Below are 25,558 nucleotides of genomic sequence, written 5' to 3' on the forward strand. Positions count from 1 at the left end.
TCTCTCTTTCTCTCTCTTTCTCTCTCTTTCTTTCCCACCCCCCACCTCTCTCTCTCTCTCTCTCTCTCTCTCTCTCTCTCTCTCTCTCTCTCTCTCTCTCTCTCTGTAGGATCCAGTCATGCCCTCCCAGGAGCCGTTGGTTGATGATAAAAGTGGAGATGATGAAGTGGAGCTCCCCCCGGAGGACCCGGAGGAGACAGACACCAGTACGCTCATCTGTGTGTGTGTGTGTGTGTGTGTGTGTGTGTGTGTGTGTGTGTGTGTTCAGGTCATGTAACTGAGATTCTGACCCAGATCACACACACTGCAGTCTGTGCTGCCTCCTACTGGACACTCAGATAATTACACTTTCCAGTTGTCAGCAGTTGGTCTTCCTGTCAGTGATGAGCTCCTCATACTGACCCTGACACCAGAACTTTCCACTGACGATACAACTACAATGTGAAATGTCTTACTTTAATATCTGGATACCTGATATAGTATGCTGTTATAGCTGATGAGCTAATTCCAAAACATTATATATCTATTATAGGAGATATTGATAATTAAGGATTTTTGACACAAAACACAATGAATAAGCATTAATAATCAATATTTAAGGCTACAGAGTCACAGTGATCACTGTACCTCAACTCAAAGTCATCTAACTGCACAGACCGTCTGTCTGTCTGTCTACTACCTGCACACATACTGTCTCTCTGCACGCAGACTGTCTGTCTGCACACAGACTGTCTGTCTGGACGCAGACAGTCTACATTCAGACCATCTACTAACTGTACACAGGTCTATCTGCACACAGATTGTCTGTCTGCACCCCAATGTGTACTAAACGCAAGCGGTCTGTTATCTACACTGAAGTGTATGTAGTGCTGAATGTAGGTTCTCTTATCAGGCCCTGAGTACCTGTTCTAGGTGTTTTGGGAGTCGTGATCAGGTGCAGATCCTGTTTGACGTCTCAATGAAGATAATTGTGTACAAACAAAAACGAAAAACATTTAGTTTTTGTCACTAATTTTCTGAACTGGATCTTATTTGATGTCTCTGAGAAGCTTTCTGACATCCATTGAGAATTGCAGTGATATTGGACAGTTATAATAAGAGTGTCTGCCAAAATGCCGTAAATGTAAGTATAAAAGGGAAGTTACTGCCCCCTAGAGGACCCGATAAACCAGTACAGATGACTCAGTGACGCTAATACTAGAACTATAATGGAATTGTGTAAAACTAAGTTTCAGTGATATCGTTAATGTATTGTATGTTTATCAAATGTTTATTCATATAAATTTAAATGGCAATATTTAATAGCAGAATTATTATTATTATTGTTGTTTTTGTTGTTATTTTTGGTGGTGCTGGTGTAAAATGGTAATAATGATAACTGATTAATAATGAACTGCTTCAATAAAATGCCCCTCTCTCTCCTTTAGTGCCCTTCTTGGCTCATAACCGTAAGGTGGATAAACCTGAGGATGATTCTAAGGTGAGGATTTACTTCCCTGTGGAAAAACTTTAAGTAGTATTTAGACAAAATTACAGCAAAGAATGAGAAAAAGACAGAAGACAGAAAGAGAAAAAAGTAATGAAATTAAAAAGAAAAGAAAAAGCAAAACACATTATAACAATATAGAAATTCATTTATCTAAATTATAAAAAGTAAGAGCGTTAATGGTGTGTTGTGTAGGATCTGAAGGCGGTGGTGGACGGGATGGAGGGGCTCCAGATTTCAGAGGCTTTGGGTTTGGCTGATTTCGATCTGATCCGTGTGATTGGACGGGGGAGCTATGCTAAAGTGCTGCTAGTTCGGCTAAAGAAGAACGAACACATCTACGCCATGAAGGTGGTGAAGAAGGAGCTGGTACACGATGATGAGGTGAGGCGCATCTCCACGGTAACGGCAGACTGAGCCACTAGGATCTCTTTTAGCTCAGCTGGTGGAACATCAAATTCTATTAGAGCTCCCAAACTCTGGAGCAGCGTTCCGAGGAATATCAAGAACACAAACATACATACACACAAACAGTAGCATTAAATGTAGAGTAAAAACATGTTTTTTTGACCTGGGGTGTGTGTAGAAGCATTTTAGCTCAGATTTAGCTCACCTGTGTAAAGCTTATTATTATTATTATTATTATTGTGTTCTGTCATGGGTCAAAAGGTAATGAGGTGTTAAGACTGTTGAGTGAAGGTCGGAGAGGCTCTGCTGACCAGTTTTGAAATTAAAAGTCCCTCATAACCCAGTTATGTCTGCTGCACGTTTGATATCTCACCACCAGATGGTGCTGTTAGAACACTGTAATTCAGCACATTCTCTACACTGTCAGATGTTCAGTATCCACAATTCAGCTCCTCAAGACAGGTTTAAAACAGAAATATAAGCGTTTCTGTACTATTATACCTGAATATTATCCTTAATTATTACACATGTCCACACCGACAGCCAGAGAGAATGCTGACCGAGAGACAGAGAGACACACCGAGACCGACAGACAGAGAGAATGACAGATGGAGAGAGAAGACCGACGGAGAGAGAGAATGACAGAGGGAGAGAGAGACTGACAGAGAGAGAGAGAATGAGAGAGAGAGAGAATGTGAGAGAAAGACTGACAGAGAGAGAGGCTGACAGAGAGATGCGTTTGTGTGTGTGTGTGTGTGTGTGCGCGCATATGCAGTATGTGTGCGTGTGTATGCAGTGTGTGTTTATATGCTGTGTGTGTGTGTGCATGTGTGTGTGTGCGTGTACGTATGCTGTGCATGTGTGTACGTATGCAGTAAGTGTGTACGTATGCTGTGTGTGTGCATATACAGTGTATGTGTACGCGTATGCAGTGTGTGTGTGTGTGTGTATGCAGTATGTCTGTACGTATGCAGTGTGTGCGTATGCACTGTGTGTGCGTGCCTATGCAGTGTGTGTGTGCACGTATGCAGTATGTGTGTGCGTATGCACTGTGTGTGCGTGCCTATGCAGTGTATGTGCGTGCCTATGCTGTGTGTGCGTTTGTGTGTGTGAGTGTGCGTGTGCGCGTGTGTATGTGTGTGTGCAGTATTGATCACACAGAGTCAGTGAGCTGTTTACTGACCCACGCGTTTCAGCTAACACTGCAACGTGTCATTTGTAATGTTACTGCAGTTTTCACTGGGTTTAACTGGGTCTCAGAAAGGAACTTTGGGGTCTCACTGGGGTTTAGTGGGGTCTCACAGAGGAACATTGGGATCTCACAGGGGTTTAGTGGGGTCTCACAGAGGAACGTTCGGGTCTCACAGGGGTTTAGTGGGGTCTCGCAGAGGAATGCTGGGGTCTCACGGGTTTAGTGGGGTCTCGCAGAGGAATGTTGGGGTCTCACAGGAGTTTAGTGGGGTCTGACAGCGGAATGTTGGAGTTGATGTAGTTATTTGAGGTCCCACAGGGGTTAAGTGGGGTCTCACAGATGAACGTTGGGGTTGATGTAGTTATTTGACGTCTCACAGGGGTTAGTGGGGTCTCACAGGGGTTTAGTGGGGTCTCACAAAGGAACGTTGGGGTCTCACAGGGGTTTAATGGGGTCTGACAGAGGAACGTTGGGGTTGGTGTAATTATGTAATGTCTCACAGAGGAACGTTAGGGTTGATGTAGTTATTTGAGGTCTCACAGGGGTTTAGTGGGGTCTCACAGAGGAACGTTGGTGTCTCGCAGAGGAACGTTGAGGTCTCACAGAGGAACGTTGGGGTCTCATAGGGGTTTAGTGGGCTCTCACAGAGGAACGCTGGGGTTGATGTAGTTTTTGAGGTCTCACAGGGGTTAAGTGGGGTCTCACAGAGGAATGTTGGGGTTGATGTAGTTATATGAGGTCTCACAGGGGTTAAGTGAGGTCTCAAAGGGGTTTATTGGGGTCTCACAGAGGAACTTTAGCGTTGATGTAGTTATTTGAAGTCTCACAGGAGTTTAGTGGGCTCTCACAGAGGAATGCTGGGGTTAATGTAGTTATTTGAGGTCTCACAGGGGTAAGTGGGGTCTCACAGAGGAACGTTGGGGTTGATGTAGTTATTTGAGGTCTCACAGGGGTTTTGTGAGGTCTCTCAGGGGTTTAGTGATGTCTCACAGGGGTTTGTGGGGTTTTCCTGTCTAAATTCTTTACTGATGTGAAGTCTTTACTTTGTTTCTGATGAATCTGTAAATAAAAGTGTTAAAATGTGTTAAAGTAACCCCCCCCATGTGGAGGCCTGACTATCTCTCACTGTGAGCTGTCTGTCTGCTTCTAAACGCTGCTGCATTGTACGTACCAAGAGGAGATCCAGTAATACAGGAGTGAATTCTGTACTGATCACTGTTCAACACTGGATGGAGAAAGTGACAGTGACGTTGCTGTAGCAATATGAGATGATGACCAAAAGTGTGTTCTAGTAGAACCTGATTACATACATCCATGTTTTACCCCACGTTAGATTGTCCTAATTTCTCCTGCAGCTCTAAAATCTTTTACATTAAAATCTCTGTTTCTCTCTCACTCTGTCTGTCCCTGCTATGTCCTTTAAAGAGGAGAAAGGTGCTGTGTAGAACATGTTCTCTGTAGTTCTAGTGTTCTAGTTGTGCAGTTCTGCTGTGATGTAGTCCTGTGTTGTGTGTCTGGGTGCAGAGCTGGTTAATTATAGTGTAGCTACAGTAGTTTATAGTGTTAGTGGTTAGTTTCTCTTCACTGATTAGAAGTTTCATTGTTCTGAACATGTTAACGTCTCTCTCCGTGTTCTGTGTTCTGTAGGATATAGACTGGGTTCAGACGGAGAAGCACGTGTTTGAGCAGGCCTCCACCAACCCCTTCCTCGTGGGTCTGCACTCCTGCTTCCAGACGGAGAGCCGGTACGAGATGAAACACTCCAGTATTTTGTATTTACACTTTATTCTGTCTGACACTGCAAAATAACAGACAGCTCAGGTTAGCTTTCCAGCTCTGCTTGTTTATTTATGATTATATAATGACTGATCTGATATGTATCACACCTGCCTCCAGTTACAGTTCAGCAACTTCTGTTTCATTCAGTTAAACTAAATCATATGATGTTATCTAGGATCATCTGATGTTACCTAGTAAAAACATCTTGAATATAATAAATCCAGTTTGTCTGACATGGTACCACCTTAAAGCGATAATTCAGCTAAAACCTGAATCCCCTCGGTACCCCCACCCCGTCCCCCTGCTGTAGTTCATCAGTTGAGGTGTGTTTTGTGTCTGAAGCGTGTCGAATCAAAGCGTGTGGAGGCTCAGTGTCTCAGATGGTCCTGATTCTGTTTCTGACTGTATGACTCACTGTGATCTATAAACCTGGGCTAGAGTACATCAGCGTCGCTAAACAAAGAACAGCCTGAATTCTGGAGGCAGAATTTTATTCCTACATGTGTTCATCTCTATCATTGGGTTCTTTGATGTTCCAGGCTGTTTCTGGTGATCGAGTACGTAAATGGAGGAGATCTGATGTTCCATATGCAACGGCAACGGAAACTTCCAGAGGAACACGCCAGGTATAGCGTTCACCTCATTCTTAAGCCCGTTTCACACCAGACACGGTAACTGCACTGCATGACGCGCGCAGTACGTTCCTATATTAACCAGTGTAGCCTTTCACGCCGCTCACGGGTCAGGCGACGCATGCTAAGCTGTTTCTATGCAGAAACAACAAAGAAATGATGCGCTTATGTTAAACAATTTAGCCTAATAAACACATCTACATATCTAGTTTTAACAGGTTTGAGTCACATCTGACATCTTATTTTTTTTTTCTTTTTTCTCCACAGAACAAAACTGAACACAACAGAAACTTTGTAGACCTTAAAGTATTTTTACTCACAGACACTGAAGTGTTCTGGACTGATAGTTTAGTCACTCGTTTCAGTCAGAAATTATTCCGCTTTATAACTGAGACTCTCGCTGTTTTTACACTGCTGCTTTTTGGTACGTTTAGTCGAGTGTGGGAGCTCTTTTTGAGTTGGGAGCGGAACAAAGAACCGATCTCTGGTCCTCTGGTCCTTGGTCCGACCTCACGTGGGTCGGCTGGGTGTGAGGAAGCTCTCCAGCCCTGGCGCCGCGTGTGGGACTGCGTGATTGATTGGTTAATTCTCTAAAGTTATTGCTTCCTCTTACAGTGTAATTAAAGGAAATTTCATAGCAAACAGATGAAGCTGCTGACTATTCGGTAACCGTGACCACAGAAAAGTGGAATTGCCCCTCCCCCAACCAAGCCCAGAATCAGTGTGAAATGCCCTCAGTCTGGTTTACACGCCGAAACGGTCATGCAACTGGTTGTATGCTGAGTTGACCCCTTCAGTTAGAGATCTATTATTGGTGATCTTCTCGTCGTCTGTGAAGGTGTCGTTTACACTTAAGCTGCATTTTTATCCTCTTCATATGTCTTTCCTGTCCTGTATTTCAGTAAAAGATGTGAATCGTTTGAATCCCATAGTAAACAAAGCACCATGTAAAGTTCAGGTAATTGATGTAAAGAGAGAAGAGTCCAGCTGTGTGAATCACAGTAACCGTGGCTAAAGAGTAAAAACGCTGGAGCTTTAGCTGGATATTTAACACAGCAACTTATAGAAACACAAACTTTACATAATCAGGACCGTCTCACTCAGACATCCAGCAAACCACTTCCTGTTTTATTTTGTTTTTTAATTCATCTGTTGAAGTTTCACTTCATTTCACTCGATTCTTTATCAACTGTTTTGTGAAACTTGTTGCATGAATTTGAGATATTTGCAGTTGTTGCAGGTGAGTTTCAACTGAGGTGCAGGACACTTTACATTAGATCAGTAAAATTTTAGGAGCACCGATATTCAGCTCAAGTTTCATGTAGGTTTCAGGCAACTAAAGTTGCAAGTAAGTTTGACTGTATAAATATCATAAGAGTTACTAATTACACTGGAGGGAAATTTGGATGGTCATCTTTTGTATTTGGGTGTGTATGTCTGTGTGTGTGTGTGTTTGTGTGTATGGGTGTGTGTTTGTGTTATGTAGGTTCTATGCTGCTGAAATCTGTATCGCTCTGAACTTCCTGCATGAGAAGGGCATCATCTACAGAGATCTAAAACTGGACAATGTGCTTCTGGACCAGGACGGTCATATCAAGCTCACGGACTATGGCATGTGCAAGGTGACGTGCTTATGGATGTTCTTGTTAACAGCAGCCAAGTGTCCAGATTGTGAGGAAAGTTGGAATTAGAATTTTATTATAATCAGTTCATGTTCTGAAATCAGCGCAGCTGCATCTCCAACTAACTCAGATCCACACAGCACTGCATTTCAACCCCCAGGAACTCTATAGAGGTAATTATGTAGTTTAGAGGCTTGACTGAGACACAAAATCTAAAACAAACCCACTGGCTGTTTCAGGAGGGAATCAGACCAGGAGACACAACCAGCACTTTCTGCGGCACTCCTAACTACATCGCTCCAGAAATCCTGAGAGGAGAAGATTACGGTGAGACCAGCCATTCCACTGCTCACTGGCCACTTTATTAGAAACACCCACCTTGTGCTTCCACTAACTGGCCACTTTATTAGAAACACCCACCTTGTGCTTCTACTAACTGGCCACTTTATTAGAAACACTCACCTTGTGCTTCTGCTAACTGGCCACTTTATTAGAAACACTCACCTTGTGCTTCCACTCACTGGCCACTTTATTAGAAACACCCACCTTGTGCTTCCACTCACTGGCCATTTTTTTTCTTTATTTCTCTCTTTTTCTCTCTCTCTCTCTGTCTCTCTCTCAGGGTTCAGTGTAGACTGGTGGGCTCTAGGTGTGCTGATGTTTGAGATGATGGCTGGCAGATCTCCTTTTGACATCATCACTGACAATCCTGACATGAACACGGAGGAGTATCTTTTCCAGGGTGAGATTTTAAACATTATTCCTCATAGTGATACACGACTGACAGCTTCATGTGGCCCTGGAAACATTTCCATGGTAACAGTGTCACTGGCTGGTTCAGAGGATATCAGGGCTGGTGGGTTTTTTAAGATGATTTATGGCTTGGAGCTCAACCCTGGGACGATTTGTGTTCAAAACTGGTAAAAACAAAAACGCTGTGACCGTCGAGGATAAGAATTGGGAAAATCTTGCTGGAACGCTGTCCTGATGTTGCTGTGCTGACGCTGCAGTGCTGCTGATAGAGGGACGATTTTCTGTCACTGCTCCTTTAAAAGCATGGCGTGTTAGTGTGCAGATTCTGTGGAGGGTCAGTGGTCTATGTCTGTCAGAGATGGAGAAGGTGTGACTTCAGAACGTTCTGTAGGAGAGCTCTGCGGAACCTGTTCTTAGCGTAGCAGCTTCCACACAGAGAACCTTCACTCACCAACATTGACTTCAACCACTGGCTTAAACGAATTCAACGTTGTGCTCACATTACAGTTAATTAAAAAACAAGAAGATAAAACTGTTACTGTTATCAATATCCTAATAATAATAATAATAATAATAGGCTACATTGCCAGCAGCCTGCGGAATTTATTTATTACATTAGTTGTTTCATTTTAATACAACCTGATTTATTAAACTTAGAGCAAGAAATTCTAAATTGTCTGTAGCTGCAACCCAGCCAGCTCACAGGACTCAGCAGAACCTGAAGTATGTGTTTCTCTCATGTAAGCACCTCCCCCACGATGCCCTGCTCGGTGTGTAAGGGTCCTCCTGCACTACCACACTGTTAAAAAGATGGTTCTTTAAGGGTTCTTTGATAAAGGCAGTGGATGCTTCTTGGCCTGTTGGCTAAGATGTAGCATCTGCTTTTATCAGTTTAATATCTGATACATTCCCTATATGAGGCCTGGTATTGCATTGCCTCCAGGAGCAGCGCACCTCCCTGGGGCAGTCGTGGGCTGGAAGTTAGGGAACCAGCCCTGTGACCGGAAGGTCGCCGGTTCCCCTGAGCCAACAGTATTTTACTGAAGTGCCCTTGAGCGAGACACCTAGCCCCTAGCTGCACAACTCCCCCCACCCCACCCATGGATAGGTCTTCCCACCTCTCTGGGCAAGTGTCCTTACTGCCCCTAGTGTGTGTATGCGTTCACTGCACGGTTGTTTCCCCATTATTGAACTAATAAGGGTCACTTAAACTCTATACAACCATAAACATTCAAAGAACCGTCTGCATGGTGAAATGGTTCTTCAGATTGATGGAGAACGTGTTGTATACGTTCTCCATCAATGTTGTGTATGTTGTATACAGCACCACAATGAGTTCTGTTATTGTTACAAGCTTGACCTCGGAACAACAGCAGAACTATGTTTGGTTCTGTTTAGAACTCTATACATACATTCCCCAATAATCAGCCTTATTTACTATCCAGAACCACCAGAGAACCTACATGAGTCTTCTGAGTTTATATGGAATGTTGATGATGGAAAATAGTGGAAAATCTGGAATAATAAGTTTTCTTTGGGGACTATTTTGCCACACAGCGCCCTGCATGTCTCCCTCCACCATGAATGGAGTTGAATTTCTCTAAACTATCATAAAACAGCTTCTCAGTCATCAGGCAGTGAATTCAGAACCAGTTCATGTAGGAACTTTCTGTGAGGAGCTTTTAGAGGCGGACGTCTGGTTCCTATCACCACCACTGTGAACAGTTGTGACTCGATCAGTTTATCTAGAACAGAGCGTTTCACAACAAACCACTCTGAACCGCTCTTTTCACATCTTAACCACTTAATATTATGCAGAGAATTGTGGAAAATCGTTGAGATTCCCCTTTAATGTTGTTTGTTTTTTCTTCTTCTGTAAAACTTTTACATTTTATTACAGCAATTTAGAAATAAAATATGTTTTTATCACCACCAGTAACTGATTTTATCTGTCTCTCTGCCTTTCTCTCTGTCTCTCTCTCTCTCTCTCTCTCTCTCTCTCTCTCTGTCTCTGTTTCTGTTTCTCTGTCTCTCTCTCTCCCTCTCTGTCTCTCTCTCACAGTTATTCTGGAGAAGCCGATCCGTATTCCTCGCTCTCTGTCTGTTAAAGCGGCGAGCGTGCTGAAAGGTTTTCTAAATAAGGTGAGAGAGCGCACTCTGTCCTTTCTACACATCTTTTCTCATCCCTCACTCCTCTCCTCAGCTCCTGTCTCTCCCTTTTCCTCTCCAGTGATCTTTTTGACCTGCAGGTGTTCTGAATAGAGAACGAGTCCTGCACCCAAAATAACTGATGGGTAGAGGTGTTTCTAATAAAGTGGCCAGGTAGTGGAAGTAGGTGTTTTTTGATAAAGTGGCCAGTTAGTTGAAGTAGAAGGTGAGTGTTTCTAATAAAGTGGCCAGGTAGTGGAAGCAAAAGGTGAGTGTTTCTAATAAAGTGGCCAGTCAGTGGAAGTAGAAGATGGGTGTTTCTAATGAAGTGGCCAGTTAGGGGAAGCACAAGGTTGGTGTTTCTAATAAAGTGGCCAGTCAGTGGAAGTAGAAGGTGGGTGTTTCTAATGAAGTGGCCAGTTAGTGGAAGCACAAGGTTGGTGTTTCTAATAAAGTAGCCAGTCAGTGGAAGTAGAAGGTGGGTGTTTCTAATGAAGTGGCCAGTTAGTGGAAGCACAAGGTTGGTGTTTCTAATAAAGTGGCCAGTCAGTGGAAGTAGAAGGTGGGTGTTTCTAATAAAGTGGCCAGTTAGTGGAAGTAGAAGGTGTTTCTAATAAAATGGCCAGTTAGTGGAAGTAGAAGGACCGCCACCCTGACCCACCATTATGCTTTTATCTTAATTTGTCTGTTTATTTTTAATGTTCTTTTATGGTTAAAAGCTTCTGTACGTTCTATTTTGCAGGTTCTAAAAGCCTGTTTAGCGCAGTGCTGCTGTTCTCGCTGTGCATGTTGTTCGTTCACAAACCTCAGAATAATGACCTGTTGTTTACGTTGAAGACTCTGTACTGTGATGTTTTCTCCGTCGCCCCCTCTCGGCTCACTGAACCCTGTGGGCTCATTATTAAAGCCCTCCTGTTCGGAAGTCTTTCAGAGATCTGCTCCTCAGAACCTCAACAGATGGCAGTGACTGTGTGTTCTGATTTGACTGGATGGGCTCAGCGTGATCTCCTCATATTCAGAGGAAGATGTTTGAGTTTTGTAAATATTTACTCTGTTCCTGAGCTGCTTAACTTTCTGATGTGTTTCTAATTCAGTTCTTTGTTCTCCAGGACCCCAAGGAGAGGCTGGGGTGCCAGGTCCAGACAGGCTTCACTGACATCAAGTCCCATACATTCTTCAGAAGCATCGACTGGGACCAGGTGAGGACCATTTCCCATAAACTCTGTTACTACAGCACCTAAACACGGTCCACAGGTTTTAATAAAAGCTTAATTCATTACAGCTCAGGCCCGTTTAAAAGAGATGTTTTTTCATGGGGTATTTAGTAAATAAAAGGGATCTGTTTAGAAAGATAAATGCTCCATGGAGCCATTTGCATATGTAAATGGTTCTCTGCATGGAGAAATGGTTCTTCGGACTGATGGAGAATGCCTTAAAAAGAGTCTGTTCTACAGTTTCTCATTAGGCTGAATGAATAACCAGCTTTAAATGTGGGTATCATCATATAAACTGAGTCTGGTCTACAGTTTCTCATTAGGCTAAATGAATAACTGACTCTAAATGTATCATGATGAGTGTTCTGTGTAGTCTACAGTGATGTTTTTTGGGTGGGTTCCATACTGTCCCGAATTAAACTCTCTCTCACTCTCTCTCTGTGTCGCTCTCTCTCTCTCTGCCTCTCACTGTGAGCACAAACCATGAAGTACTGTAAAATATCATTTGCCACAGACAAGCCCCAGTTTACACTCATGTACAGATAATTTACATAAACATGCCCTAATTCACACTGAAGTTTTTGTACTGAGCCAACAAAATGATGGACAGGCCCTGCCCTGCCCACCCCCCCCACCCCCCCCCCCCTCCTATTGGACAGAAATTTAACAGCTCTCTGTGAAAGACTGCACCATCAAATAGTGCAACAATTCAAGAAGAATGTTTTTCAGCGTAAAACATTGTCTACAGTACATAATATCATTAAAAGACTTAAACAATCTGGAGAAATCTTTGTATGTAAGGGACGAGGCCAAAAACCAAAACTTTGGGCCCTCAGGCAGCACTGCATTAAAAACCGACATGATTCTGTAGAGGAAATCACTGCATGGGCTCAGAAACACTTCTGGAAACCACTGTCTGTGAAAAAAATATCATCACTGAATCCACAAATGCAAGTTAAAACTATAAAATACAAAGAAGAAACCAAATATAAACAGGATCCAGAAACGCTGCCACCTTCTCTGGGCCTGAGCTTATTTAAAATGGAACTCATGGATGCTGTGTCCTCCGGGCTAAAGACCACTCAGCTTATTATAAGTGCACAGTTCAAAAGCCAGTATTCATGATGGTTTAGGGGGGGCATTAGTGCACATGGCATGGGTGACGTGCTCATCTGTGAAGGCCCCATTAAAGCTGAATGATATATACATGTTTTAGCAACATCTGCTGCCATCCAGACGACGTCTTTTTCAAGGAAGGCCTTGATTATTTCAGTAAGACGATGTCAAACCACATTCTGCATGTATTACAGCAGCATTGGTCATCATTTAAAGTCTGGGTGCTAAACTGACCTGCCTGCAGTCCAGACCTGTCATCAATGAGAACATTTGGCACATTATGAAATGAAAAATACGAGAAATGAGCCCCTGAAACTGACGAGCAGCTGAAATCCTGTATCAAACAAGAACAGAAAACATTTCACCTTCAGAACTACAGCAGCATCTCCTCAGTTCCCAAACCCTTACAGAGTGCTGTTAAAGAAGAGGTGATGAAACTCAGCGGTAAACAGGTCCCCGTCCCAACTTTTTTGGAATGTGTTGTTGGCAAAATAAAAATAATTAATTTCTCACATTGTTACATTCTGTTAATATTTACATTCTGCACAATGTCCCGCTTTTTTGAAATGTATATTGCTCTAGTTCACAAACTCCTACCAGATGCAAATTTGATCGTACAGAATTGCAGAATTCAAAACTGATCAAAGGTAAAACTTTGCTGAAAGTGCTGATTTCAGTTCGGACTGAACCAGGATAAGGGGGTCAGTGTGATTGGAGCACTGTGTGTGGACATTTATGGTGTCTGTGCTGTTTTTCAGCTGGAGCAGAAGCAGGTCACTCCACCGTTCAAACCTCAGATCACAGACGACTACGGCCTGGACAACTTCGACACGCAGTTCACCAACGAACCCGTGCAGCTAACGCCGGACGACGAGTGAGTGAACTCTATAGTGCGACCCTCTACTGCTAGTGTGTGTCTATGGAGGCTCTAAGGCTGTGCACTTGATTCTATACACCTGTTAGTAGTGAGTGTGTCTGAAACAGCTGAACTCAACAATTAGGATGGCTGTGCTAATACATTTCTCCATATAGTGTTTAACATGTAGGTGTCATGGAATATACAAGAGCCTTTAAAGGAGAATGTAAGAAGATATGCAAAAATCAAGAAAATGCCCTCAGACCCCAGAGGGGAACTACTCCAATTAAAAAAAATTCTCCACAATTAAGTGGTTAAGATGTAAACAAAGTGGTTCAGATTTTTTTTTTGGTTTCTAGAGAAACTTATCGAGTCAGAACTGTTCACAGTGGCGGTGACGGGAACCAGACTTCCCCCCTCTAAATGCTCCTCACATGAAATGGTGCGGAATTCACTGCCTGATGACTGAGAAGCTGTTTTATGATAGTTTAGAGAACTTAAACTCCATTCATGGTGGAGGGATACATGCGGGGTGCTATACGGCAAAATAGACCCCAAAGAAAACGTATTATTCCAGATTTTCCACTATTTTCAATCATCAACATTCCATATAAACTCAGAAGACTCGTGTAGGTTCTGTGGTGGTTCTGAATGGTAAATAAAATGTCTATATCTGTGTTGTAGTCATGGCGACACCTGGTTCCTATCGCCACCACTGTAAAGACATCTGAAACATTTCACGCTAAACCGCTATGAATTTGAGTTTTTGAGAAGTTGGTGAGTTCCCCTTCAGTACTCAGATTGTAGGGTAGATTAGTGTGATGTAAAGCTCTGACCGCTGGTGCTTCAGCTGCTGAGTGGTTTGTGTGCGTCACTGTTGGCCGAGTCAGTCCGAGCTGTGAAACGTCAATTTTCTCTCTCACAGCACAAAACATCTCGAAACACTTTAATGGAAAGCAGAGTGATTTATCGCCCCTGCTGAAATCATCAAGGAGACGATTATGTAAGAACAGGAGTGGATCACAGCTGCAGCACTGAGACTTACACATTTAATAATGCGATTTCCAGTACTTAATATGATTTAAGCAGCGTGCGGAGTGCGTGAAGATCCATCTCACGGGTAAAAACTAAGGGGAATGTGTTCACCATCTGGAGCCTGTCATCAAGAGGTGATAATGTCATTTGGAAATAAGCCCTGCTAATGTTCTAATAGCTTTACATTATGAGCTGTGCTACAAAGAACCTCTCTGGGAAGTAGAACCCAGAACTATACCTCACTGATCCTTCATTACAGAGCAGAGCTCATCAGATCACTCACACCTACTGTTAGCCTTCCTATAGTGTTTCTAATAAAGTGACCAATGAATGGAAGCACAAAGTGGGTGTTTCTAATAAAGTGGCCAGTTAGTGAGAGAGTAAAACATTCCTAAATCAAGTTCTAGAACATTCTTGAAAGTGTAAAGTGCGTTTAATTGTATTCGCTCTTTCTGCCGCCCCTTTCATAAATCCGGGCGGTAATGACCACAAACGCTGAGCAAGACTGAATGAGGATTCTCAGCCCGTAGAGGTTAGAGTTGGGGTGGGGGTGGGACAGAGTGTTTGTTTACGTGGTGTTTGTTGTTGTGGTCTTGGATGCGGGCAATGGGGCAGGGCTTTGAGCTGCTGCTGTGTTTGAGCTGCTGATCTGATGGGTGGAGACGTTTGGTCCTCCAGGGATTCCGCAGGAACACTGTTTGACATTAACATGAAATGATGAAGGTCCAAACAAAGCAGCCAAGAAGAGAAGCTCAGATAATCTTGCACGGTTTCAGCTAAACTTTCAGACACACTCAGACAGCAGCTCGGTTTGAGTTTGTTTTGGAAATAAATTGTATTTATTCATTTACTTTAACTGTTTATTGGAAGGGAACAAAACAGATAAATACAAAACAATTCAACACAGATATGTATGATTCCTAGCCCTGCCCACTCAGCCCTCAGCAGTGAAGCCCAACCCATTTCTTCTGAAGTGATATGATGTGCTGTTTCTGTATCTTCAGTCTCAGATGTTCACAGTTCAGTGTTTTCTTCTTTTTAGGAACAAATCAGAACACAGCTCATTTACATATATGAGTCCTAAAGGCTCAGTAACAGCCTGTTTGACTGTCAGGAATTAAGAGAGGCTGGAAATGTAGAAATAAGTTCTGATTGTTTTATTGTAAAAACACAAATAAATATGATTTTTTGTGAACTGAAATGTTTAAGATGAGGATCATGAGCTGAATCAGGACTGAACTCTGTTCTGCTCTGTGATCAGTGCAGGTCACTTAGTGTGATACTAACATGATGTGTGTTCATTGTAATTATCCTGTTGTGCGTGCATGCCTGCATGCATGTGTGCGTGCATGTGTGCGTGTGAAAGAGAGAGTGTGTGTGTGTGCATGTGAGTGTGTGTGTGTGTGTGTGTGTGTGTGTGCTCAGTTGTCTAACTTCAATCAGATGAGGCTTGAAAGTGGCACTGCAGAAAGTTCAAACAGGAGTAGGAGGAGATTAAAGCTTTGACAAATCTGGCAGAGAAAGAGACAGGGAGAAGGAGGGAGAGGGAGAAATGGAGAAGGAGGGAGAGGAAGAAGTAGGGAGAGAGAGATGGGGAGAAGAAGGGAGAGAGAGACGGGGTGAAGGAGGGAGAGAGACGGGGAGAAGGAGGGAGAGAGAAACAGGGAGAAGGAGATAGAGAAAGGGAGAAGGAATGAGGGAGAGAGAGAGGGAGAAGGAGGGAGAAAGGGAGAAGGAGGAAGAGGGAGAAGAAGGGAGAGAAAGAAGGGAGAGAAAGACGGGGAGAAGGAGGGAGAGAGACACAGGGAGAAAGAGGGAAAGGGAGAGAGAGAGGGAGAAGGAGGAAGAGAAAGGGAGAAGGAGGGAGAAGAAGGGAGAGAAAAACAGGGAGAAGGAGGGAGAGAAAGGGAGAAGGAGGGAAAGAGAGAGGAAGGAAGGGGGAGAAGAAGGGAGAGAAAAACAGGGAGAAGGAGGGAGAGAGACACAGGGAGAAGGAGGGAGAGAAAGGGAGAAGGAGGAAGAGGGAGAAGAAGGGAGAGAAAGACGGGGAGAAGGAGGGAGAGAGACACAGGGAGAAAGAGGGAAAGGGAGAGAGAGAGGGAGAAGGAGGAAGAGAAAGGGAGAAGGAGGGAGAAAGGGAGAAGAAGGGAGAGAAAAACAGGGAGAAGGAGGGAGAAGAAGGGAGAGAAAAACGGAGAAGGAGGGAGAGAAAGGGAGAAGGAGGGAAAGAGAGAGGAAGGAAGAAGGAGGAAGAGGGAGAAGAAGGGAGAGAAAAACAGGGAGAAGGAGGGAGAGAGACACAGGGAGAAGGAGGGAGAAGGAGGGAGAAAGGGAGAAGGAGGAAGAGGGAGAAGAAGGGAGAGAAAGACGGGGAGAAGGAGGGAGAGAGACACAGGGAGAAAGAGGGAAAGGGAGAGAGAGAGGGAGAAGGAGGAAGAGAAAGGGAGAAGGAGGGAGAAAGGGAGAAGAAGGGAGAGAAAAACAGGGAGAAGGAGGGAGAAGAAGGGAGAGAAAAACAGGGAGAAGGAGGGAGAGAAAGGGAGAAGGAGGGAAAGAGAGAGGAAGGAAGAAGGAGGAAGAGGGAGAAGAAGGGAGAGAAAAACAGGGAGAAGGGAGAGAGACACAGGGAGAAGGAGGGAGAGAAAGGGAGAAGGAGGGAAAGAGAGAGGAAGGGAGAAGGAAGGAGGGAGAGAGACATGGAGAGAGAGGGAGAAGGAGGGGGAGAGAGAGAGGGAGATGGAGGGAGAGAAAGGGAGAAGAAAGGAGGGAGAGAGAAAGGGAGAAGAAAGGAGGGAGAGAGACAGGGAGAAGAAGGAAGAGAAAGGGAGAAGGAAGGAGGGAGAGAGACAGGGAGAGAGGGAGAATGAGGGAGAGAGAGACACAGGGAGAAGGAGGGAGAGGGAGAAGGAAGGAGAGAGAGAAAGGGAGAAGGAGGAAGAAAGAGAGAAGGAAGGAGGGAGAGAGAAAGGGAGAATGAGGGAGAGAGAGAGCTCTGTCCAGTCCCATTCGGCCCAACAGTGCGTAAAATCCTGCATGCCACTTCTCTCCACACCAAGTCTTTAGGGCCACTAAGGAGTCTCTGAATGAGCCAGAGGCGAAAGGCAGCAGTCCTGCTGGCTAAGTGAACCAGCCCTTGTCCTTCTTCTTCTTTAGGTAGATAGAGGACGGCCTGTGGTAACCAGTGCAATTGGTCCCAAAAAAAGTCCATCAGCAGGGCCTGCAGGTCAGTTAGAAGATTTGTTGGGGGATCTACACAAGCCAATTTGTGCCATAAAAAGGAAGCAACAAGGTTATTAACAATGAGAACCCGTCCCCGATAAGACAGCTGAGGCACTAGCCAATTCCATCTGCTGAGTCGTCCCTTCACTTTCTCAACTGCACCCTCCCAGTTTTGTTTTACATGCTTGCTGTCCCCCAAACACACGCCCAGATATTTAAACCCACCCATCCTCCATGACAATCCAGGCAGTGTAGGTTCCCCACCAGTCCAATCCCCCACTAGAACAGCCACACTTTTACTGCAGTTCACTTTAGCAGACGATAGAATCCTAAAATCATTTAAAACATCCACTAAAATGTCCACATCTCTCTGTGAGCTGGTTAAAACCACGAGATCGTCCGCATAGGCTGAAACACAGACAGGTTGGCTACAGTTTGGTGCACCAAGACCAGAGATCTTCTCTCTCAGCTGCACAGGAGAGGCTCAATTGATAACGGGTACAACATGCCAGAGAGAGCCCTGTCTGATGCCTCTGCGGACACAAGGAGCACACAAACCACCGTTAACTTTGAGTACACTCTCAATGTCAAAAAAACCTTGATCATGGCTATAAAACCTGGGTTGAAACCAAAGTTCTCCAGAACTTTCCACAGATATCCATGCTCAACCTGGTCAAATGCCTTTTCCTGGTTTAAGAAAATAAGACCAGTCCTCAAACCCAATAGCCTGGAGACGTCCAAAACATCCCAAATTAAGTAAACATTATCAAAGATAGACCTACCAGGCACACAGTACGTCTGGTCACGATGCACCACCTGCTCCATCACCTTCCCCAGTCTGGAGGCTAACGCTTTTGAGAGCAGCTTGCAGTCTGTGCACAGCAATGCCACAGGGCGCCAGTTCTTCAGCACCGTCAGGTCTCCTTTTTTTTGGCAGCAGGGTCAGGACAGCTTTCCTAAAGCTAAGAGGAAGCTTTCCTTCCTGTACACTGACCCGGAGCACTTCAAGCACATCCTGACCCAATACAGACCAAAATGCCTTGTAAAATTCTACCGGGAGACCATCAATCTCTGGTGCCCAGCCATTTTCCATACCCTGTAGGGCCTCATGCAGCTCTCCCAAGGAGAGCTCAGCATCAAGCAGGGTGGCAGACTGCTGCGTGATTCTGGCCTGCAGTGGGAAGAACCTCTCCTCCACATCCCGGCAACTGGCCCACTCACTCTCAAACAGCTTAGAGAAAAAGTTGACTGTCTGCTGGCGAATTTCAGAAGGCTTAGAAACCAGATCCCCTGATTCAGACCGCACAGCATGCATAAACCTTTTCTGTCCATTTTTAAGCTCCAGACCAAAGAACTTTAAAGGAGCATCCAGTTCTGTCACATTCCGGAAATGTGTTGTCATGCCCAGTAGGTCAGTTAACGCAGCCTTTTTTCTTTTACGAGCTGTAATATGCTCCTGATCTCCTGTGGCCTCCCCCAAACACTGGAGTGCCACCATTTCAATCTCCAGGGCTTTTAGAGATCGGATTATGTCCCTAGTGACAATGAAAGTGTACTGCTGGCAAAACACTTTAATTTGTACCTTTGCTACGACCCACCACTGCTGCAATGACTTAAAAAATGTTTTCTGTGACTGAGAAAAAAGTAAAGGACTCTTTAAAATGAACGTTATCTAAAAGTGCAGTATTAAAATGCCAGTATGCACTCTGAGGCTTAACGTTTCGTTTTTTAACAGTACACAGAACCATACAATGATCGGAAAAAACAACAGGAAAAATAAAACACTGCGTAAAAACAGACAAATGATGTCTAAAACTGTAAAACCGATCGAGTCTGGCCTACGTTAGGGCTTTATCCCTGCAGTGGGCCCATGTGTACTGTCTTTTGTTACCATGTAAAATCCTCCATATGTCACACAGGTCATGAGCCTCTAAGAGTTCACACAGGCGTCTGCGGGAAGCAGTAGTGGTTCTGGGTGGTTCCTATCCAAGATGTCTGCTGTGCAGTTAAAATCCCCACCCAGGACTAAAAAATCAGTAAAATCACAGTTGGAGATTAAAACACTTAGCCCGTTCAAGAAAACCATCCTCTCCATGCCCACAGTGGGAGCAGAAACACAAATAAAAACAAAGGTTTCGTTCTCATAACAGGCTTGTACTTTCAACAGCCAACAGTGAAAATAAAACACCAATTCCACCACTTACAGTGGAGTTATGGCTTAAAATGACCAGCCCATCCCACTCTTTAGCCCAATCTACAGCATTATCACCATCACTGTGTGTTTCCTGGAGAAAGAACACATCAGCACGCTTCTGTTTCGCCAGCTCATAAAACATCGCCCTCTTCCCCAGGTCTCTCGCCCCATTTATATTCAGAGTAGCAATCTTAATGTCACTCATCAAGATCATAAAAGGGCATAAAACTGTGATGGCAAGGGCCAGTCCGAAACAGGGGCTAAACACACCAAGCCTCCTCATCAGGACCCGCTTTATGTAGCTTAGTCAGCATCTTTTTCAACCTAAAAGTTTCCAGTGCATTAAAAGACCCCTCCCTCCTGAAGTGTTTGACATCATGTACAAACTGCTGAGGGTCCGTAAAGTGGTTCTCTACCTGTACACCTCTATAACCTTTAGTCACACTCAGGAACTTCTTTATCTCCTCAGCAGTGTAGCGCACAGGTAACCTCTCCTCCTGAGAGCAGGCTGACCAGAGTCGGACAGAGAACCCTCACTGTCAGTGTCGGCATCAGCACCACTAAGCTCTTTCTTCGGCTGTTTATTCCCCTTCCCTTCAAATCAAATCAAATCAAATTTATTTATATAGCGCTTTTTACAACTGATGTTGTCACAAAGCAGCTTTACAAAAATGGGAATCACAGCACAGAGAATCAGACAAAACACTGAACATAATATACAGAATATACAGAATATACAGAACCCCCGTGAGCGCTGAGGCAAGGAAAAACTCCCTCAGAGCTGGAGGAGGAAGAAACCTCGGGAGGACCAAGACTCACATCTAAAGGGGGGACCATCCTACCACTGGTCAGACAACTTATAAGTTAAACATTGAAAAGTCAATTTTACATCCACGCAGTTCTAATATATTCAGGTGTGTATAATCAACAGTGGAAACAATTAGAGTTCATATAGATTTGGATGTGATCTGTAGTGGAGAAGCTGCGTTCCAGAAACTTCCATCAGTCTGGTCAATCAGGGGGACAGGGGGACTTGAGGGTGGGACATCCATCAGTATTGGGCCGGACCGGTGGACAGTCAGTAAATCGGAGGAAGGAAAGATTTAGGAATTAGTTTAGACTGGATTTATGAAGAACAGAAAATGTAAAAGATTATCAGAGTGTGACTAATGACTCCAGCAGGTCTGAATATAACAGCCTAACTAAAGGGAGAGAGCCAGAAGGTAACATAGACACGGAGGCTCGCTGAGACACTGGCATTCACCCACTCCACCGTCCACAAACCTGAGTGACTGCATGTAGTGAGTGACAGCAGCACCAGCATCTCAGTTTACCCACAATTCACTATGTCCATGAACCCCTGGACCTGCAGCCTTATCTAAAGGGAATTAACATTAACTACCAAAAGCTAAACTAAACAAGTAAGTTTTTAGTCTAGACTTAAAGATTGAGACTGTGTCTGAGTCCCGAACATTATCGGGGAGATTATTCCAGAGTTGGGGCGCTTTATAAGAGAAAGCTCTTCCTCCTGCAGAGCTTCTCTGAATTTTGGGAACTACTAGGAAGCCAGCACCCTGTGATCTAAGTAATCGTGGTGGTTCATAATAGGAGATAAGGTCTCTCAGATACTCAGGAGCGAGCCCATGTAGGGCTTTATACGTTAACAGGAGAATTTTATAGTCTATGCGGAATTTGACTGGAAGCCAGTGAAGAGCTGATAGGACTGGACTAATATGGTCAAATTTTCTAGTTTTAGTAAGGACCCTGGCTGCAGTATTTTGAACTAGCTGAAGTTTATTTAAGTTACTGCTAGAACATCCTGACAGTAGCGCATTACAGTAGTCTAGCCTTGACGTAATGAAGGCATGTACTAATTCTTCTGCGTCATGTAAGGATAAAGCATTTCTTAGCTTGGCGATGTTACGGAGATGTAGAAAAGCTGTTTTAGTAACATTAGATATGTGTTTATCAAATGCTAGATCTGAATCTATGATAACGCCAAGATTTTTAGCTGTTGAACCAGGTGTGACTGAGAAGTCGGCCAGATTCAACATTAGGTGTGATAATTTATTTCTAGCAGCTTTAGGGCCTAATAGAAGAACTTCTGTTTTATCACTATTTAATAGAAGAAAGTTGTGTGACATCCATGATTTCACATCTTTTACGCAATCCTCCATTTTCTTTATTCTCTGTTTGTCATCAGGTTTGGCTGATATGAAGAGCTGCGTGTCGTCTGCATAACAATGAAAATTAACATTATGTTTTCTAATAACTTTGCCCAGGGGGAGCATGTATAACATAAATAATAACGGTCCTAAGATAGAGCCTTGTGGAACTCCATATCTAACCTTTGTATAATTGGAGGGTATATTATTTACCCTCACAAACTGAAAACGATCGGTCAAGTATGATTTGAACCACGATAAGGCAGTTCCAGTTATACCGACCATTTTCTCTAATCTTTCTAGGAGGATATTATGATCTATTGTATCAAAAGCTGCGCTCAGATCAAGAAGTACCAGTAAAGAAACGCAGCCTTGGTCAGCGGCAAGAAGCAGATCATTTGTTATCTTAACTAGAGCTGTCTCAGTGCTATGATGAGGCCTAAATCCAGATTGGAATTTTTCATAGATCTGGTTTCTTTGCAGATAAGAGCCAAGTTGTTGGGCCACAGCCTTTTCTAAAATCTTAGAAATAAATGGTAAATTTGAAATAGGTCTATAGTTAGATAGTACACTAGGATCAAGATTTGGTTTCTTGATCAAAGGTTTAATTACTGCTAGTTTAAAGGCTTTGGGAACATGCCCAGGTTTAATGATGAGTTTACTATTGTTAATAGTGGTTTAATTATGTCTGGTAATACCTGTTTTAATAGTTTTGTGGGAACTGCATCAAGTGTACAGGTTGTGCAGTTTGATGAGGAGATTTTTCTCCAGTTCTAACTGATGTAGTGGGTTAAAAACTTCCAACCTGACTTCGGTAGCTGGATTTTGTTCTATATCAGCCACACCAGATGACAGACAAGATGTGCTATTTATCTGTTGAATTTTGTCCCAAATATTTTCGATTTTATTATCAAAATAGTCCATAAAAGCATTGCTAGTGTGGATTGCTGGAATCTGAGGATCAGTACCTGCCTGATTTTTAGTCAGTTTAGAAATAACACTAAAGAGAACTCTAGGGTTGTTTTTATTAATCTCGATCTGAGAGGCCAGATACTCTGAGCGGGCTTTATTAATTTCTCTTCTATATTCAACAATACTGTCTTTCCAAGCAGAGTGGAATACTTCCAGTTTGGTTGATCGCCATTTTCGCTCAAAATTTCGTACTAATTGCTTTAAAGTACGAGTTTGGTCGTTATACCATGGCGCAAGTTTTTTCTGTCTCTCTTTTTTGTGTTTAAGTGGTGCTACACCATCTAAAGTAGACCGGAAGGTATTTTCTAAACAATCAGTTAGTTTGTCTAGTTCTGCTGGGTTACCTGGAGAGTACACTATGGTTGATAAATCAGGAAGGTTATCAGTAAATTGTTGAGCGGTAAAGGGCGTTATTGAACGTTTCATAGAGTAGCTGGGGGATGTACGTATATTATGACTAAGATGAAGTTTAAAAGAAATAAGATAATGATCTGAGATTACTGAGGTTTGAGAAAGAATATCTAGGTTATCTATGCTAACACCCAGGGTCAAAACCAGATCCAGAGTATGATTACAGTAATGCGTAGGTCCTGTTACATTTTGAGCAATACCAACTGAGTCTAGAATTGATGCAAAAGCCTTTTTTAATGAGTCATCAACTTTTTCAAAATGAATGTTGAAGTCTCCTACTATAATTACTTTATCACTACAAACTGCTAAATCTGCAGCGAAATCACTAAATTCTTTTAAAAATTCTACATAGGGTCCTGGTGGTCTGTAAATATTAATTAAAGAAAATGCATTCTGTTTTGTAATTGGATTAATTATATTGATGTAAAGAAGCTCAAAAGATGTGAAATTATCGTGTTTCTGATTGACAGCTAGGGAATTTCTAAAAATTATGCAGACCCCGCCTCCTCTACCGGACGATCTGGGGTTGTGTTTATAATTATAGCCTGCAGGGGTGGCTTCGTTTAATGCTAAATATTCATCGGGTCTAATCCAGGGTTCAGTGAGGCACAACACATCAAATTTCTGATCAGTTATGATTTCATTCACTATTACTGCTTTTGAATTTAGAGATCTTATGTTAAGTAAACCAATCTTTAGTTTTGAAGTGCTAGTGCTACAGTCTGGATATGATTGTTTAATATACGTTAGGTTATTTAGATTTACTGTTTGAGTTTTTTGACATTTATGTTTGACTCGGGGGACAGACACAGTCTGAATACATTGGTATCTAGGTAACGTCTCTTTGCAGCTCACAGACGGTCGGTTAAGCCTCTCTGTCTGCGGCCTGGTCCCGGCTCCGGTTTGTCAGCAGCTTCTAAGTCTACTGCTACTCTGCCGACTAACTAAGAGACTATGTGCTATGCTGCACGAAAGTAAGGCAGCACCATCCCGCGTGGGGTGGACACCATCCCTACCTAAAAGACCAGGCTTGCCCTCAAACATTAGCCAGTTGTCTATAAAGCCCACATGATTGTCCGTACACCACTTGGACATCCAGCGGTTCAGCGAAGAAAGCCTGCTGTAAGCTTCATCGCCACGCCTCATTGGGATGGGGCCAGAACAGATTACCTCCTCGGACAGCGTCTGGGCCTGTTTAACCACCTCTTTAATATTAGCCTTAGTTACTTCAGACTGCCGCAGACGAATATCATTGGCCCCTACATGAATAACTACCCTCGAATATCTCCTATTTGCTAACAGCCTAAGGTTGCCACTAATGTCCGGTGCTCTGGCTCCCGGTAAGCAGATAACTCTAGCCGCTGGTGCCCCTAAAGGAGTAGCTAATTTCACGTGCCGGACGATAGAATCTCCTATCACCAGAGTACCTTTAACAGGCTCCTCAGCGGGTGCTTCACTGAGCGGGGCAAACCTGTTTGACACGTGAACTGGGGGAGCATGGTGTACAGGTGGGCTGGCTGTGGCCTTTGCAGTAGCATTAGCCTTAGCCTTTCGACTATGCCGCCGAGACGTTACCCATTCGCCCTGCTGTGGGGGCTCTAAGGCCAGAGTCGAGGGGGTACTAGCTCTCCCTGGTGTACCCGGGGCTGCTAACAGTGACCCTTGCTGTCTATCCCTTATTAAACCCCGGATACGCAGCTCTAACTTGTCCACCTTCTCTACCAGGCAGTTAACTAGCTTGCACTTTGAACAAACACCACTATCATTATGACTATCGGTGGAGAAGGGGTCTAAACTAAACATGCCACACTCTGAACAAGAGAAAAACCCAGCAGTAGCCATGACAAAAAAGCACTCACCTTGTTTAAGTTGAAATTAGAAACTAACACAAACCAAACAGCAGCAGCAAACAGCTAATCCAGCAAACCTGTGGAAGAAGTCTGTAAAAGTGAGCTAAGAGTGGATTAATAGGTGGGTAGAGCAAAGTGGACGCAGGCTAAAGGTGGATTAGTAAGTATGAAGGGTGAAAGAGGAAGAAAACAGGGGTAAATGTAGAAATTGAAGTAAATTAAAGAGAGCTAGCAATCAGCACACCACCAGCAACAGCAGCAAGACAGTCCCTTCCCTTGCTTCTTCCGTTTAGAGGGAACTTTAAAAATAGGCTCATCCACCATGTCCACCTCAGCTACAGCTTCCAGCATCACCACTTCAGCAGAGACAGGTTCACTACAGCCACTCACGTCAACGGCCTGCCCCTCAGAGATAGCAGTGCCCCCCTCCATACTGCCCGGTTCCTCCACAGCCAGCTCTAGCACAGCAGGAGCAGACGAGGAAGACCCCTCCATGGCCCGTTCAG

At 43.8% G+C, this 25,558-nt stretch overlaps 2 protein-coding genes and 1 pseudogene across 5 annotated transcripts in view; 2 read left to right on the forward strand and 1 right to left on the reverse strand.

The window, feature by feature from the left end:
• prkcz (protein kinase C, zeta) overlaps positions 1–13,578 on the forward strand; it is a 143,783-nt gene extending 130,205 nt beyond the window's left edge. Inside the window, exons 7-17 of one of the 4 annotated variants that reach the window (XM_037535781.1) lie at positions 110–206; positions 1,428–1,480; positions 1,682–1,870; positions 4,734–4,831; positions 5,405–5,491; positions 6,984–7,119; positions 7,359–7,446; positions 7,742–7,861; positions 9,935–10,014; positions 11,130–11,219; positions 13,109–13,578. In XM_037535781.1, the coding sequence (XP_037391678.1) occupies positions 110–206; positions 1,428–1,480; positions 1,682–1,870; positions 4,734–4,831; positions 5,405–5,491; positions 6,984–7,119; positions 7,359–7,446; positions 7,742–7,861; positions 9,935–10,014; positions 11,130–11,219; positions 13,109–13,228 (1,158 nt within the window). In that variant the 3' untranslated portion in view covers positions 13,229–13,578. The remainder of the gene's footprint in view (positions 1–109; positions 207–1,427; positions 1,481–1,681; positions 1,871–4,733; positions 4,832–5,404; positions 5,492–6,983; positions 7,120–7,358; positions 7,447–7,741; positions 7,862–9,934; positions 10,015–11,129; positions 11,220–13,108) is intronic. The other 3 variants (XM_037535784.1, XM_037535782.1, XM_037535783.1) reach the window with 3 other exon arrangements.
• On the forward strand, positions 8,717–8,831 carry LOC119262754 (annotated as a pseudogene).
• Positions 13,579–18,262: 4,684 nt separating the features above from the next.
• On the reverse strand, positions 18,263–25,321 carry LOC119262641. Its single transcript, XM_037535619.1, has 3 exons — positions 24,163–25,321; positions 20,071–20,151; positions 18,263–18,943 (listed from the first exon to the last, which is right to left on the reverse strand). Exons 1-3 carry the CDS (start codon positions 25,042–25,044, stop codon positions 18,263–18,265), a joined length of 1,644 nt encoding a protein of 547 aa, XP_037391516.1. The 5' UTR covers positions 25,045–25,321.
• Between the last annotated feature and the right edge of the window lie 237 nt (positions 25,322–25,558).

The sequence above is a fragment of the Pygocentrus nattereri genome, chromosome 28, assembly GCF_015220715.1.
Source record: "Pygocentrus nattereri isolate fPygNat1 chromosome 28, fPygNat1.pri, whole genome shotgun sequence".
Taxonomy (NCBI): Eukaryota; Metazoa; Chordata; class Actinopteri; order Characiformes; family Serrasalmidae; genus Pygocentrus; species Pygocentrus nattereri.